The 16,836-nt window shown below is 36.9% G+C and overlaps 1 protein-coding gene across 13 annotated transcripts in view; it reads left to right on the top strand.

Annotated features, from left to right (window-relative positions):
• The window catches only part of Dlg2 (discs large MAGUK scaffold protein 2), a 1,877,153-nt gene that overhangs the window by 199,376 nt on the left and 1,660,941 nt on the right, over positions 1–16,836 (top strand). For all 13 annotated transcript variants that reach the window (XM_052714317.1, XM_052714325.1, XM_052714324.1 and 10 more), the window contains one exon: positions 9,879–10,024. In XM_052714317.1, coding sequence (XP_052570277.1) covers positions 9,879–10,024 — 146 coding nt within the window. The remainder of the gene's footprint in view (positions 1–9,878; positions 10,025–16,836) is intronic.

The raw sequence follows: 16,836 nt of genomic DNA, 5'->3' as shown, positions 1-16,836 counted from the left end.
AACCAGTATTAGAAACTCCTGCACATTCATTTACTCAGCTTCAATTTTTATATTTTATTTGTTATGATGGCTTGAATGAAAAATAGCCCCTATGGGTACATATGGTTGAATGTTTGATCTCCAGTTAGTGGAACTGTTTGTGAAGGATTAGGAGGTGTGGCCATGGTGGAGGAGGTGTGTCACTGGGAGTGAGCTTCAAAAGCACACACTAGGTCCAGGGTGCATTCTCTCTCTTTTTCACTTTGCCTACTGCCTGTGTGTCAGGATATAAAGCACTCAGTTTCTCCACTAGCTCTGTGTCGGTCTGCTTCCTGCCAAGATGATTATGGATTAACCCTCTGAAACTGTAAGCAAGCTCCCAAGTAAATGCTTTCTTTTATAAGAGTTGCTTTGGTCATTTAATTTCTTTACAGCAATAGAACAGAAACTAAGATACTTGCCTTATATTCTCTGCATAAATCTCTTTATATTTCTATATGTATACATATGTGCTTCTATAACATATCTTTAATGAGACATTTGAGAGTGTGTTGGGGACATCAGACTCTTTTTATCACTCAATACTTTAGTATTTAGTGCAATTAGTATATAGTGCAATTATCCAAAACCACATAATTTCCTCTTAGTCTAATATAAAATGCACAGTTTCTGTACAGTTTCAGGAATTTTCCCTGTAATGTCTTTTATAGTAATTTTTTCTCAGTCCAAGATCTATCCAAGATCCTCCATTGTGTTTACTCATCATTCCTCTTCAGTTGCCTGTAATCTTCAGTAATTCAACCGCCTTTCCTGTCGACTGTGGCATAATAGAAGAGCATAGGCCAGGTGTTTTGTAGGATGTTCTGCAATTGGCATTCGTCTAAAGTTTTGGCAAAAATATACCAAATTTGACATTCTATGTCCTTGGTGCATGGTAATAAGAGTCTCTGGGTGCCAATTCAATTGGTGGGGGAGAACTATGAATTTAAACAGTGCCAAACTCCTTGTTGAATTCTTATCCATTGGTTGAAGCAGTAATTGATGATTTTCTTATTTTATCATATCTTCATTTTCATTCGCTAGAATTCTACTCTAAGGAAGAGGCTTTTCCCTCTTCTGTTTCTCCCTCATTTATAGGATTACAGACTCATAGGCTGTGATTTTATTAAGTTGTTTATAGTCCACAACTGTTACTTATTTTTTAATTCTAGAACTATTCCATATTTTTACTACCAGGAGCCCTTTCAGAAAGACTTCCACACCATTTTGATAAGATTTTTGTTACTTTCTGGTACAAAAAACTTGTCCCAGGCTCATAATTTCCATGATGTAATCAGTCCTGGATAAGTCTTTTCTCTTAAAACTCCTCTTTCTTCTTAGTCGAAGAAAATATTTTGAAATTGCAGTTCCTTTCAGGTTCCCTTCTGGCTTCCTCCTCTGTGCTTCTCTCTTTCCTTTCTGTCCCTCTTCCCTCCCTCTCCTCCTCCCATTTCCTTCCCTTCTTCCCCTTGCCCTTCATTGTTCCCACCCTCTACTCCTTTTATTTCTTCCTACTTGAGCTTTGTTCAGGAACAGAGGACACCTGACCATATCAGAAAACTGGAAATTTGCTAGGACCTTTGGAGCATTATAAGTATGTCTTCCTGCTCTGATCCTGCATCTTTGATATCTACTAAGTTACATCTTGCCTAAGTCCTTTGCACTCATCTCCACTTTATTTCTTTTATTTGTTTATGGGATGCTCAATTTTTATCAATCAGCAACCTTCTTTTCACTCTATTCTTGACTGTGAAATTAAAATTATACTTTCTTTTCATTTATATTCAACTTTAATTTATTCTTCATATCCTTGCCTTTAATTATCAAGTTGACACAGACTAGAGTATTCGAAGAGGAAAGCCACAATTCATGAATTTTCCAGATAAGATCAGCCCAGGGCATACCTGTATGGACTTGTTTTGAGTATTAATCAATATAGGAAGGCCCAGCTCATGATGGATGACACCATCCCTAGGCAGGTGGTTCTGGACAGTATATTAACTAAGCGTATACCTGTGAAAGAGCAAGCCATCAAGCAGTATATTGCTATGGTTTCTGCTTTGGGCACCTGCCTTTACTTGGCTTAGTGATGGACTGTGACCTAGAACAGTAAACCAAATAAACCCTATCCTGCCCTGTTTCTTTTGTCATAGCATCTGTCACAGCAACAGAAAAACACTAGAACACCTCATATTTAATTCCATTCTTCTTCTTTTCTTTATTAGGAAAAGTTTTCCATTCATTTTACACACCAATCAAAAGATCCCCCTTTTCCCTCCTCCTGCCCCCCAGCCTTCCCCTCCCAACCCACCTCCACTCCCTCCACAAGAAAGCAAGGCCTCCCATGAGGAGGCACATCCAGTAGAGGCAAGTCCAAGCCCCTCCCCCTGCCTCAAGGCTGCAAGAGGTGTCCATTCTTCTACTCTCAGGTAATTCCTTTTAAGAAAATTGTCTGGTTGCAAAGCATAAGATAGACACTTACTGTACTGATATAGCTTTTTTGATTACTCTACTTCAGTGCATCAGTATATGGTAGTCTGGGACTCAAATGGACCAAAGCAATGATGACATTTTATTTTGCAGAAGAGAAAGTATGAGATCTGTGTGCAGCATAAGGAAATTGAATTGAATTGAGGATTTATCTGGTTCCTCAGACAGAACCAAGTGCTCAAGGAAGGAGAATGGAACCTCAAGTTTGCAGTTTGTAAAATCATTAGATACACTAAAAACAATAGTGTTATGTTGTTTGGCTGAATTCTTAATCAGGTGCGTAGTACCGAAAACACCAGAGAGAACACAGTATGTTGGATGAAGAATACGGCATGTGATTCCGAAAGACGCATATCTTCCAAGATTATGTTCTCAAGGTTGTGACAAAATTCTCAGCTGACTGTAGTGCATTTTTGGCAGTAAACAGTCTGGTGACTGATAGCTAAATGTGAACATGCCCAGATAAATCAATGGGAACAACTTCCACAGAGGTTCCTCATGGTAAAGAAAGGTAATGGTAATTATTCCTATAATATTATTCCTTTCAGCATCATTTTTATTCCTGTCTATGATAACAGATAAAAGTATAGAGATACATTATTGTAGATGAATTTCTAAAGTCTTATAAATAAGAAACACAGAGCCAAATACAGGGGTGAAAGCCACAGAAATCAGAGAAATGGTGAGAGTCACCAGCTAACCTTAGCTCACCATGCTGCTGTAGCTTCCCAAGTGAACCAGCTTCTTCCTGTCTAAGCTGCGCCTTTATTGCCTTGCTGTTCTGCCTTCTCATTGGCTCTTAGCCCAGCCACCTCACTTCCTCTTCACTGCTTGTCTGTACAGACCTCCCGGTCTCTGTGGTTGGTACTGGGACTAAAGGCGTGTGTCACCACGCTTGGCTGTGTCCTTGAACACACAGAGACTCTGCCTGTCATGTGATCAGATTAAGGGTGTGTGCTACCGCCGCCTGACTTTTGTTTATGGATGGCTATCTATGTTCTCTGATCTCCAGGCAAACTTTATTTATTAACATACAAATAAAATATCACCACACATTATACTTTCTACATTCTGATTACTTTTTTGTTTTACTATGTTTAAATAGATAATTGCAGAACAATTAGTGAGCCATATAACTGAAGAGTCACATAATTTAAGGGTCATTTTTTAAAAAAATCTAATTAAAGTCAGGTGAATCCACCCACCCCTCCACTTTTAACCACATATATCAGTTTGTCTGATGCATTTGGTTATTTAAAAAAATACCAAATCTCGTTGTAAATGTAAAAGATTGTCCCTCCAGAGGATATTGAGAATCCATCAGCTGTTTAAAAGTATCTCAAATGGGAGCTCTGAGGCGCATCTGAGGAAATGTTGTGTCATGCTGTGTCTATTTGAAAGTAGATGAAATAGTTCTAGCCCACTAGTTTTTAAGGGCGTCCTTGCAAAGATTGTCGCATTTCTCACAGATTCCCTTGAACAAGCCGTTTGACAATTGAAGACCTAACTGTCTCAAAACCACCATTGTCAAGGCCAGATCTTATTTGTAAGGGATTGGGGTTAAAACGTAAAAGAGATTGGTCTGGGAAGGGACTGTTTCAGACATCAAGTGTAAGTGGGGTTTTTGTTTCAGCAACCTGATGGCAGAGAAATGATTGTGGTTCCTTACATCTGACAGTCTGACTTAATCTAAACCAATTTAGTCAGCAATAACCCCTAAATAGTTAGGATTATTATTTTCAACCATGTGGTGGTTCTTCTCTCATCGATTTGCTTCTCCTACAGATTTCCCCTCTCTTTACTCAGAAAAGGTTGCAATAAGTGAGGAGAACTGTGAGAAAGGGGAGTGTGAGGAGAGTTATGTTCTAAACCCCAGCTGTTCTTTCTTAGGTCTAGTGTTGCCACTATATCAGAAGATATGGGCATTACCATGGGCTTGTTAGAAATGCAGATCCAGACCCAAATACCCCTGGGGGACTCATGTGGAATACCAGTTTGAAAAAGATTAGCATATTAATTTGGCAATAATTTATAGATTGGCTTTTAAGCATATTGTGAGCTTAAAATGGATAGGTCTGGAAATTCTTAGAGCAATTTATTTTAAATGTTCTCAGAGATTTGTAAACCACTTTTTTTTTTTGGTCTGAAAAAGAATGTGCACAATAAAAAGTTGGAGCAGCTAAGATCCAATAGTCAGGTCATACAAGTGTCATCTAAATGCTATGCAGGTTTCCTGAAGTCTTGAGTGAAGGAGCATTTGACTTTGCTCGATAGTTTTTCTCGTATTAGTGTCTTAGGGAGGAAATGCAAATAAACTAAGATTAGCAAACAGTTTGTCTTGCTAACTGCAAGCATGGCAATGTTTGATGCCAGAGAATAAATGGCTCTAAAGGACAATGTCTTCGCTCCCGAGGGCATTTGCTTTACACTTGGAAAATGGTGTATTTAATTAAAATGCAGAAAGGTGAGTAAAAAACTGCTTCTAATATACACTAGAATTCTAAGTATTAAATAGATTGAAGCAATCTGCTGTTAGAATAAGAGCAAAGGAGCAGGATTCGTTCCTTGCCTCATTCACTTCTCCCCACACCAACATTTTTCTTTTCACGATAGCTGCCTGGGTGTTACTACTTCCCACTCTGCTGAACTAAGTTTTGGTAAGGTAATTCCTATGCTGATGCTGTTTCATATGTAGATCCTTGTCTCCACAGACTAAACTGAAGGGGCAGGAGGCTTTCTGTGTGGGGAAAGGACATTTGAGTCTAGAGGAAGGGTGTGAGAAGGTCACGGCACGGACCTGAACTCTGGTGGTAGGAGTTACAGTGACAGAGAGGAGTAGGAATATGGAATGTGCTGATGAGAGAAGCATGTAAGATGACAAATGGGCTTATGTGAGTGCTCTCTGTTTTATTTCAAAGTGTAACTTGTTAATATGAGTCCTTAGCATTAGCATGATAAGGACTATAGTCCCTTCACTGGGTAACAGGTCTGTCTAGTATTTCAAAATTTGGAGCTTTGGAAAGGCTATGTATAAAACCATGTTTGTACCGTTAAAGTGATGTAGAGGAAAAATCATAATTTTATTTATAAAATTGTTTTATTTGTATTTCATTATCCTTTAAAGAGACTGTAGCTATAGATCTCTGCAGACACTCTTCTTTCCTTTTGAACCAAAACTGGAGACCTGTTGTTAAAAACGCAACTTACTTTCTGGAGATTTTTGTTGTTGTTAGTTTTTTAATCCTTATCCCTTTGACTTTTGCAAACCCAATACCCTATAATGCTTATATAGAGTATTATAACAATAATACAATATATTATATTATAATGGCTTATAATACAAGCCCTTACAGTGTTAAACATTTTCAAGAATTTTTATCTTTGAAAATTTTCCCTTCTATTCTCAGACATTTTCAAACCTGACTTCATAGAGACTTCATTGAGAGAGAATAACATCATAGTCATGTGTAAAATTAAAAGATTTTTAAACTTTGGATGTTTTTGTGACCTTATTGGTCTAGAATTCATTATGTAATCCAGGCTCACCTCAAACTCACAGGGATCCACTTGCCTCTGCCTCTGGAGTGGTAGCATTAAAAGCGTGCGCCACCATATCTTTATTCTTATATTTGGTATTGACTTAGTTGAGCCTGTGTTCATCCTCCCTAGTAATTTGTTAAACAAAGAAATGAAGCATACTCAGCTTGTAATTCTTATAGGCATGAAACATTCCATGCTTTTAATTAAAAAATCAATACTCAATACATACTAAGGATATATTCTTGTTATGTATACATAGCATCGTGAAAACAAAAGCTTATTGCAAATCGACCCTCAAATCCAGAGCTGATCCCGCCCTTCAGTTCCTTTTCTAACTTTGGGTTCTAACCTTGTTTCATTTCTTCGCCTGTCCTGCCCAGCCCGCCCAGCCTGTCCACTGCAGTCCCCACTGCGGGGATGACACAACTGCTCAGTTTTGGCTTTAGTGGACACCGTACCTCACGTTTTTATTTTTATGTTTCCTAGGGTGGTGATACCTGAAAAAAAAAACAAACAAACATGTTTACAATGCTGGGCCACAGCAGTGAGCTTAAACTGTGAGTCAGTCAAGCTGTCCCTGGAGTAAACATCTGTTAGGCTCAATGTCCTGTGCTGCTAAGCTGTGCTGTTTTCTGGGTTAGGTGTGTTACACAACATTCTGACTTACAGTGTTTCAACTTACATTGTGCACATAGCACCATTGTAAGTCCAGGAAAATTGTACCTTGTTTTCACACCTTCCTTTCCTTTGGTCTAACTGTTTTGTCGCCCCTGTGCATATGGATTCCTAAATACATAGTATACATTTATACACTTCTGAATTTAAAAAAAATCTTTATTTTGAGAGGTAATTTTGTCACTCACTATTATGTTGGTAAGATTTATCCATGTGATTTCATATTGTAATTCACTTTGCTTTTTACAAATCCCACTTTGAGAACATGACACAATCAATCCACGTTCTTTTTGATGAGCATTGGGTTGTTCCTAACACACTTCATGGAAGGCTTATGTGGCTATGAATGCTGCTGAGTTCCATTGAGTGCAGGGTTTAACTAGAATGCACACTGAAGAGCAGAAAGAGCCGCTTGTACAGAAACACTGGACCAATTTTCTGAGAATAAAAACTGTGTTTTGGAGTGCTTACAGCAATTTAGCATTTATGCATATCCTCTTATCCCTGCCATTGCATTGTCAGACTTGAGTATTTTGCTTTTATTATTTTGGCATTCTATTATGATGTTATTTAGCATCGGTCCCACTGCAAGTTGGGAGTCTCTCCCAGTCTTATCAGTTATATGTATTTCTTTCATTATGAAATGCTTGTTCAGGTTTTTATTATTATTTTTTGGTTTTTATGTGCGTTCTTTTTGGTTTGTGGACCTCTTGCCTGGGTACTGTTTATTTGCCTCCATGTTGTAAAATTAACTTCCCTCAGTTTGTACTTTGTAATATTGCTTGTTATTTTTTTTTTGAGATGTACCTGAAAGTGTAATGAGCTGTGCATGTGTGAGGTGCATAATTTAATATCTGGCCATTTGTATACATTAGTAGCATTGCCATGATAGAATGAATATCCACTCAAACAGAAGAATTCCACCCTTTTCTATGCGGAGTGATAGTCTATTGTGTGGTTGATCATACTTTGTTTGTTTGATCATCTATTCAAAGACATTTGGTTTACTTCCTTGTATCAATTTTCAAAGTGTCATTCATATATATTTCCTTTTATTTTAGATAAACATCCAAAATATGAAAGACTAGATGGATTAGTAATCACACATGTAGCTCTTTAAAAATGTTCCAAACCCCATTTCAGAGTTTTATGGTTTTCCACTCTTACTACTAATGTCCAGGAGTTCCAATTATCCCTCTTTCCCATCAGTGCTCAGAATACTCAGTCCTGTCTATAACCATTATATTGAATATGTGGTATTATCTCATTGTGATTTTAATTTTCATTCTTCCAATGATGTTGAATATTATTTTCTTTTGTGAAGTATGTGTTCTAATTTTCACCAAGTTTTGCATTAGATTTCTTGATTTCTCATAGTTTGAGAGTTTTCTTTTATATTCTAGTGCAACTATTTTAAACAAAGTAAAAAAATTCTATGATGATGGTTATTCTCTCTCAACAATTTGAAGTTTTTACTCTGTTGTCTTCTTTGAAAACTCTGATTTTTTTCTTTCTTTGATTGGTTTTAAGATTTTTCTCTGTTTTTGCTACTATGAAATTCCATTTTGATATACTTCCTACTAGGCATAACATTTCCCTCAACTTTCTTCCTTAAAAATTGCAGCGGTCTCAAGGTTATGAGAATATGAAAATGAGCACCTGTATGCTTTGTTTACACATTTCACTGTTAGTATGTCATTGTACTTGTTATATGCCACACCAATCCTTCCATGGCGTCATCCATCAGTACATCTTAAAGTAAATATATTTTTAATTATTGGAAGTTACTTTGGTTTTGTCCCATTCTGCTTGACCCTCATTATTTTCTCATCTTTGTGCTTTAGGAATTACACAATTAAAAGTGTTGTATATAGATATTCTATATCAGATAATGGATGGAACCATAATAACCAGATATTTAAGTCTATTGTTTCTAGTAATTGTTCCTTCTTCTGAATCTCATTCATAGTAGCACGTCTGTTTTGTCATGGTTGTGTGTGTGTGTGTAAAAGATGATGCTTTGAGACCTCCCTGACATGCTTCGATACCAGCAACACTTTCAAGTGTGTGTTCTCTAGTCAGTGCATAGCTGATTTGAAGGTCACTCGGTCTTTTTCAGTGTCAAAAACAACTGTCCTCAAAAACACCCTTTCTTTAAAGCTAGAAAATGTAGCTTGATGGAATATTAATTCTATTCCCATTCATCCTAAATGTGAAAATGGATTCATAAAAAACTTTTTAGGGGTCATTTGGGTATCTAACTGTGACTGTGCAATGCCCTTAGAAAAGCTGGATTAATCAGTAACATGTTTCTTTGGGGGCAGTTTTATACTTAGAGAAAAGTTACAAAGACAGGGCAGAGACTTGCCATAGATCCCCTTTCTGTTTTCTCTATCACCAGCGCCTTCCATCAGTTTGCAGCAATTAACAACCTATCACCACGTGGCCATGAGTCAGTTGTCACATCTTTCTCAATTTTCCTTAGGTTTTAGTCAGGCTCTCTGTCACAGGAGCCTAATGGGGATAGCACACTGCACGTCTCCTTCATGTCTGTGTTTCCTTGAGCTCTTCCTGGCCATGACAGTTTCTCAAAGCTTTTGACACATGCTTGAGGTTTTATCTTCCCCACTATGGATAATTACAAATAGAATAAATACCATGGTTTTTGGCTTATCTATTTAGTCCTTCCCAAAATTCATCTTTTTACATTTCCTTAATTTTGTTCCCCCCCCCACTTCCCACATGTGAGATGCATAAAGCCTTGCAGTATGTATTACTTTCATACTAGATTCTTTCACTCACCAATATGCTCTTTTGAAATTCATCCATGTTTTCAGATGATTTCTCAGTTTATTACCACTTAGGTCTCAATGATATCCTGATTCTTGGACTTATTACAGTTTTGCTGTTCAACTATTGAACATCTTGTTTGCTTCCTGTGCCCACGATTATGAATGAAGTTGCTGTATTTATTCTGATGCTGGTAAAAAGTCAGTTCTCAGGATTTTCTGTTCTGATTGCTTACTTTGGAATATGATTATTCATTTATTTTAATTAGCCACATTTTCATATGCATACTATATGTACACATACACATAAGCTATTTATGAGGTGCTACATGACATTTTGATTCTTTCCTGACATTTTCTTTACAGATATTCAAGAATTTTATGAGGTGACATTATTAAATTCTCATAAAAGCTGTGAGCAGAAGATAGAAGAAGCCAATCAAGTTGCACAGAAATGGGAGAAAACCCTCATCCACAATTCATGCTGTGATGGTCCACAAAAATCTGGAGAGGTATGCTACTGAAACTCCTCAGAGAACCAGGGAAATGGAGACTCATGTTCATAAGGGCTCGGGGCCAGCATTGTAGTAGTATAGTCACTGTTCCTGTTGGATGGCAGCAGGAATGTGCTTGCAATCTTCATACAGGGAAATCTGGATTTTTCTAAGAGAGAATTTAGACCACAGGAAAGACAGAGTTTGCGTATTTGTGAATATGGTTTTTCAATTAAACAAGTGAATTCTGTTAGGACTATTTTCTTAATTTGAGGTGACTCATGTTTGAACATTCACATGACCAACCAAGACAATAATCCTCCTCCAAAGAATTTAAAAATGCGGTTCTGTACGAAATAGGGAATTGGAATTGACTAGTGAGGAAATAGAGAATGCTAAATCTGTGATTTTCATAGCAGAGAAACATATCCCAGAGTACAGATGACATGATCCTTTAGTGTATAGGAGCAAAATAATAGAGGTACTACTTCCATTTCTTTTTGTCTTTGAGTTATTTAAATTGAGTTTTTGGAAATATTTTATATGTAGGTAATTCCTAATACACATGTATTAATGGCAGTGCTATGCATTTAAAATATAATTTACATACTCAAACATTGTTAAAAGTTAGGATTAAGTGAGCAACAGTTTGGAGACCATAGAGTTTAAAGTTGCTAAAAGGAAAAGAAAATTAAAGTGTGTTTTGGGTTCATAGCTGAAGACAAGTATGAAACCAAAGACAGAACAATGATGCTTTCATGTATCTTAGGAGCTATTAGCATTTGAAGGCTATTGTAAGAGGGAAAGCCATTCTTCAGAGTTGTGGCTCCTGGTATGTTGCTCATGCTCCAATAGATAGCCTCATACACATGCATATACGTATCACACTCACTGGACTCAGTAGTTCATTAAACAGAACAAAAAGGAGAACATGAAGTTAGGATGTGATGTGTTGTGGGTGGTGGTCCAGGATGAGTTTGATGGCAGATATATATATATATATATGTGATTAAAATACATCACATACATTTATGAAATTCTTAAAAATAAACACACATATATAGTCAATATTTTGAAGGGATGAGGGATGTAAAACATACACACCATTTTTCAAATTTGATGCTTTATAGCTCACACCATGTGTCTCAGAAGCTGTAAGAATTCTGTTGTCAGTCAATGGCATGGATCTTGGTTACTGAAATTTTTGTTTGTTAAATTAAATCTTCTTGTACACTTGCTGTATTACTTAGAATTGATTTGGAAATGGGATAGGATGGAGCCTGATGATCATCTTAGTTACTGTGAGAAAAAGATAATAATGACAATAATTTTTAAATCAATAGATACCTTGTAAACGAAGCACAAAAATAGATAGCATTCTAATTTCAATAGCTAGAAATAACTGTTTTGACTTTTATGTATCTTTTTCTATACAGACATATTTATTTTATTTTGTAAAATTCATATGTGAATATTTATTTATATAATGAATATAAACAATGCAATATATAAGGTAGAGGGAAATAGGTTACATTTCTTTTATTATGTATTTTTATTTTTCTTTTAAAATTAGATTACAATGTGTTAGATAAGTAGAAAGAAGACCAGAATAGGGTAAAAATATGATGAAGAAGGATGGAGGTTGGGCAAAAGGACATATGGGACAAAAGGGAAAAAAAGACTGGTGGTAGTTTACTAGGGAGTCTAGATAGCAGAGGGTTGGCTGGGGAAGGTGAGTAGGAAAAAGAACCATTGAAATATGCTTTGCTCAAATGGACAGACAGATTTATGTTCCATAGGGACAATAGCTTACAGTTCATTTTTAGTATTTTTTTAAATATTTACTTATTTATTTATGTGCATTGGTGTTATGCCTACATGTATGTCTTTGTGAGGGTGTTAGATCCCCTGAAACTAGAGTTAGAGAGAGTTGTGAGCTGCCATGTGGGTGATGGGAATGAACTCGAGTCCTCTGGAAGAGCAGCTAGTGTGCTCTTAACCTCTGAGCCATCTCTTTATCCCCATTGTAGGGCATTTTTATGTCTTATATTTTGTAACTATGTTAATAGGTATAAATATTGATTATTTAAAACTTAAGTAGTTCATGACTCAGTGTTTAGGTCATCTCAAAATTTCTTTCATGAGTACTGTTGTGGTTGAGATCCCCATGTGTATAGATATACATGAATACTTCCAATTTATATTAGGTTGATTTTATGAAAGATTTTGAATCTAAGAATATTGATATTTTAAGGATCTTAACTCAGATTGGCAAAGTGTTTGCAGATAGGTCTTACCAGAAAGCCTACCTACAAAACTTTCTTTTTTGTTTATCTGTCTGTATTCAGACTAGCTTATCATTCATTATTTAAAATCATTTGTAAAGTTAATGGAGGCCATTTTTTGCTTAATGCTTTTATGCTGCAATTATATGTTCACTATTGGGACTCAACTATTAGATATCTATTTCTCTTGAGTTTCAGTAAAGATATTTATTATTAGGTAGTGTTAAAATCTGTATTATTTCATGTGCTAGAGTCTATCATCTTTACATTTTTTTCAAGACAGGATCTTGTGTCATTCAAGCTGGCATCATACTCATTGTTGAAGATGACCAACCAGTTTCTGACCATCCAGCTTCCATTTCATGGAGCTGGAACTAAAGATGCATGTCTCCATATGTGGTTTATGAGGTGCTGGGACCAAACCGAGGGATGGTGTGTGCTAGACAAGCACTCTACTAACTGTGATATATAACCATTGCTACTGCATTTTGCTTTTTATTCTCTTCCTTTTGTTTTTTCTTTGCTTTGTTGCTGTTTATTCCCAATTAGTTAAGTACTCTCCTATGTGTAGTTAGAAGTTTTCCTGTGTCTCTCCTGGTCTCATAGCTGCTCAGACCCATGTAAACACACAGAGGCTTATATAATTTACAAATTGTATGGCCTAATGGCTCAGGCTTCTCGCTAGCTAGTTCTTGCAACTTAATGCAGCCCATTTCTATTAATCTATGTATTACCATGAGGCCGTGGTGTTACCGGTCTGCTGGCATGTTGCTCCTTGGGTGGCAGGCTGGTGTTTCCTCTGCCTCTGCCTTTCTTCTTTCTGTCTTTCTTTTAGATTTCCTGTCTGGCTATAACCTGACTTTCCATAGGCCAGAGCTGCTTCTTTATTAACCAATCAGAGCATCACATATTCGCAGTGTACAGAAAGACATCCCACAGCACCTATACTTTACCAGCCTTCTATTGACTTGTAATTTCACCTTTGTAAATTTTCAGAAACGTATGTTTCTTCAATTTCTAGAGGCATAGTGTCATATATATGCAATTTTGTGTAAATTAATGTGTATGTTTGTTCTAATTCAATTATTTGAAATTTTCAATTTTTCATTTCTCTCTCACTTTCTGCCTATACTATATTAACTTTGACATATAAGATAACCCTTGTTAATAACTTAGTGTGTTTTTTCTATACTCATATAATATGTGTTTATGTACAAACTACAAATATATGTATGGGTTTTAAATATTAATCCATACTAGGCATATATATGTACACACTTAAGAAATTTTGAGAAGTGACTATTTTTTGAAATATTCATAGTTTTTTCTCAAGTTGTCTGGTACAGTTTTAGTTCTTCTGATGAATGTGTAATTTCATAGTGTAGGTGTATAATAACATGCTCAGCCATACCTGGCAGTGTGGATTTTCTGTTTCCAGTGCCCTTCCTGCATGAGTAATGCTGCCATCATCCTTATATGTGCATTGGAGTTGACTGGTGCTTTTGTTCTATAGGATAAACTCTCAGGGGTGGAATTCTTGGCTCTGAAATGTGCATGATTTTAATTTGAACAAGGCTTTTCAGAACGATTTCACTTGTCACATTTCTACCATAATGCATGGAGACATGGCTCTTACCTCATAGTGCACCAGCACCACTGAATTTTTGTCAGTTTCATAGGCATCATGATATCCAGCTTTACTTCAATTCTGGACTGCAGACTCCTGGTGAACTGTAGCACTGTTTCATAAGGCTGTTGACTGTGAATGTGCTTGTCTGCCAACTTATTCATATTCTTTACCTACTTCTCTATCTGTACTCTTCTGTTTGTCATTTAATGTGGCCACTTTGTGTATTTAAATCATTGAATTTATGTTTTTTTCTGTATGCAGACTCACTTAAGGAAAATGATTTTTCATCAATTTACACACATGTTTAGTGCCTTTGTTTTATTTTATTAATATCTTTTCTTCAAATTTGTTGCTTAGGAAAAACACTCATTAAAACATTAGGGTAGGACAGGGCAATGTATCAGCATGTCAAAACCTTTGCTCATTACAATACTTAATGAGTTATAAAAGCTATAAAGTTGGGAGAGGTGTGTGATCATAGAAATATGGGGGTAGTTTCAGTAGGGAAATAGGTGTACATATGTTCATTTTTCACTGTATACATGTATGAAATTCTCAAGAATAAAAAATTAAATATTAAAAAGCAAACAAGCAAACAAACAAACAAGCACCTTGCTTGGAAGCCTGATGTCCTGAATCCTGTGTGCAATAAATACACTGAGGTACCTCTGTCTGCAAACCTAGCCTTCCTACTGCCAGATGGGAAACAGAGACAGAATTGGCTGGAATTTCACTTATGCAGCATGGTGTCAAGAACAATAGGAGGCCAGCTGGGTGGTGGTGGCACAGGCCTTTAATCCCAGCACTCCGGAGGCAGAGCCAGGTGGATCTCTGTGAGTTCAAGGCCAGCTTGGGCTACAGAGTGAGTTCCAGGAAAGGCACAAAGCTACACAGAGAAACCCTGTCTTGAAAAAACCAAAAAAAAAAAAAAAAAAAAAAGAACAATAGGAGAGACTCTTCTTCAAAATCAAGACAGCAAAATATAGCTGATGTCTGAAAAGTTGTCCTCCGACCTTCACGTGCATGCCCTCATGCATCCCCCCACCCCCTCATACACACTGAGTAACTAACTAAATAACTTTTTAAAATTTAGGCTAATTCTAGTCATTCACTAAGAGATTATCTGACTCGATATGCATTGGAGCTTCTAATTGCTTGGTAAATAGATGTCACCAATATGAGGATAAATAACTGAGGCTTATTTGCACTCATTCATTATTCAGTGTCAAAATTAGCATACACACACACACACACTTCTGAACAGGTCTTTTTTTCAGATGCAATTTTTAGAGTTTTTTTGACTCTATTTTGTGTTCCTGACCACTTAAGAGGCCAGTGGCCTGTGGTGATTTAAATATAGACCAGTCATATCTTTATATTTTTTCTATAATATATTTTTATATTTTGAAATTATAATTACATGATTTCTCCCTCCTATTTCATCTGCCAAGCACCTTTTGATCTTTCCATCAAATTCATATATATATTCATAAATACATAAATATAACCTGCTCAATCTATATAATGTTACTTGCACTTACATGATTTCATGGCTTATTATGAGGTATTGGGTAACCAGTTGGGGGCTCTTCCCTGAAGAAGAAGAAGCCCATTTCTTCCACTCTCAGCATTCCTCAGTTGTACTTATTCTTTGTCTAGAGTTGAGACTCCAGGAGATTTCTCCCATTCCATGTTAGCATGTTTATTGGTATGGATGTTGTTCAAGTCTTATCTAGGCAGGCAGGCTGATGAGCTTTCATGAGTGTGGCCTCCTTGGCATTTCTAGGAGACACTTCCTGTTCCTTTGGCTCTTACAATTTTCCATCCACTCTTCCATAATGATTCCTGAGCCTCAGGTGCAGGAATTGTGTTGTAGATATATCATTTGGGACAGGGCACTCTGTGGTTTTTTTGTTCTCTGCATTTTGATTAGTCGTGGTTTTTTGGAATGGTTTCCACCTATTGCAAAGAGAAGTTTCTTTGATGAGTTGAGACCTACACTTATCTGTGGGTATAAGGATACATATTTAGAATGTAGTTATGCTGGCTTAGCACAGTGGCATTGTAAGTTCTCCTCCAAGATTCATGACTTCACTAGCCTGGGTCATTGGCTCAGTTTCCAGTACCAGACATGCTTTCCCTCTTGGTCAGTGGGCTTTAGGTCCAATTACTGAGCTGTTGATACATACTAAGGTATGTGTGTGACTATCCCACCTTTAGTATTATTGTGCCATGCTCTGACCAGCTCTCCCTTCAATGTCAGAGCATAGATATCTCCCCCAGTAAGTTTGCTTCTTCAGAGAGTCTGGTTGTTCTCCATTTATGGGCTGCATGAAGCAAGGTGCTGAGTCTTCCGAACCTGTCATCATGAAGGAGGAGACGGGCACAGAGAGGGACATGTCTCCCATTTGGGATCCCAGGATGCTGAAGCAGGAAAATTGAAGATCCTGTTATGTGGGATTTGGCTTTCCCAGGTCAAAATTTAGACAGTGAACCCAAATCAAGTTGCTGCTTAAATTCTAAGTGACAATAGTAGTTGAGATATGAAGCCAATTGGAGTTGATGGCTGGAAAAGCTTGGATTAGAATGCTGCTGCTTGGGTAGATGATGCTGATAGAGTTAAAAAGTTTACTGTTACTGCATTTATTTTATTTTTAAAGATTTTACATTTATTTTATTTTAAAAATTCTCCGCCCTCCCTTCCTCTCTCTGTGTGTGCATGTGTGTGTACATGTGTGTGTGCAGGTACCACAGATCCCAGAAGAGGGTGTGGGAATTTCTGGAATCAGAGTTACGCGTGGTTGTGGGCTGTCTGACATGGATGCTGGGGTCATCAACAAGAGCAGTTTGTACTGTTAACTGCTGAGTCTTTTCTCTAGCCCCAGCTGGCATAGTTTTTAACTTTTACATTGTGT

The sequence above is a fragment of the Peromyscus californicus genome, unplaced genomic scaffold, assembly GCF_007827085.1.
Source record: "Peromyscus californicus insignis strain IS unplaced genomic scaffold, ASM782708v3 Scaffold_4__1_contigs__length_199733344, whole genome shotgun sequence".
NCBI classification, from domain to species: Eukaryota; Metazoa; Chordata; class Mammalia; order Rodentia; family Cricetidae; genus Peromyscus; species Peromyscus californicus.
This window is presented reverse-complemented; position numbering and strand designations above follow the sequence as displayed.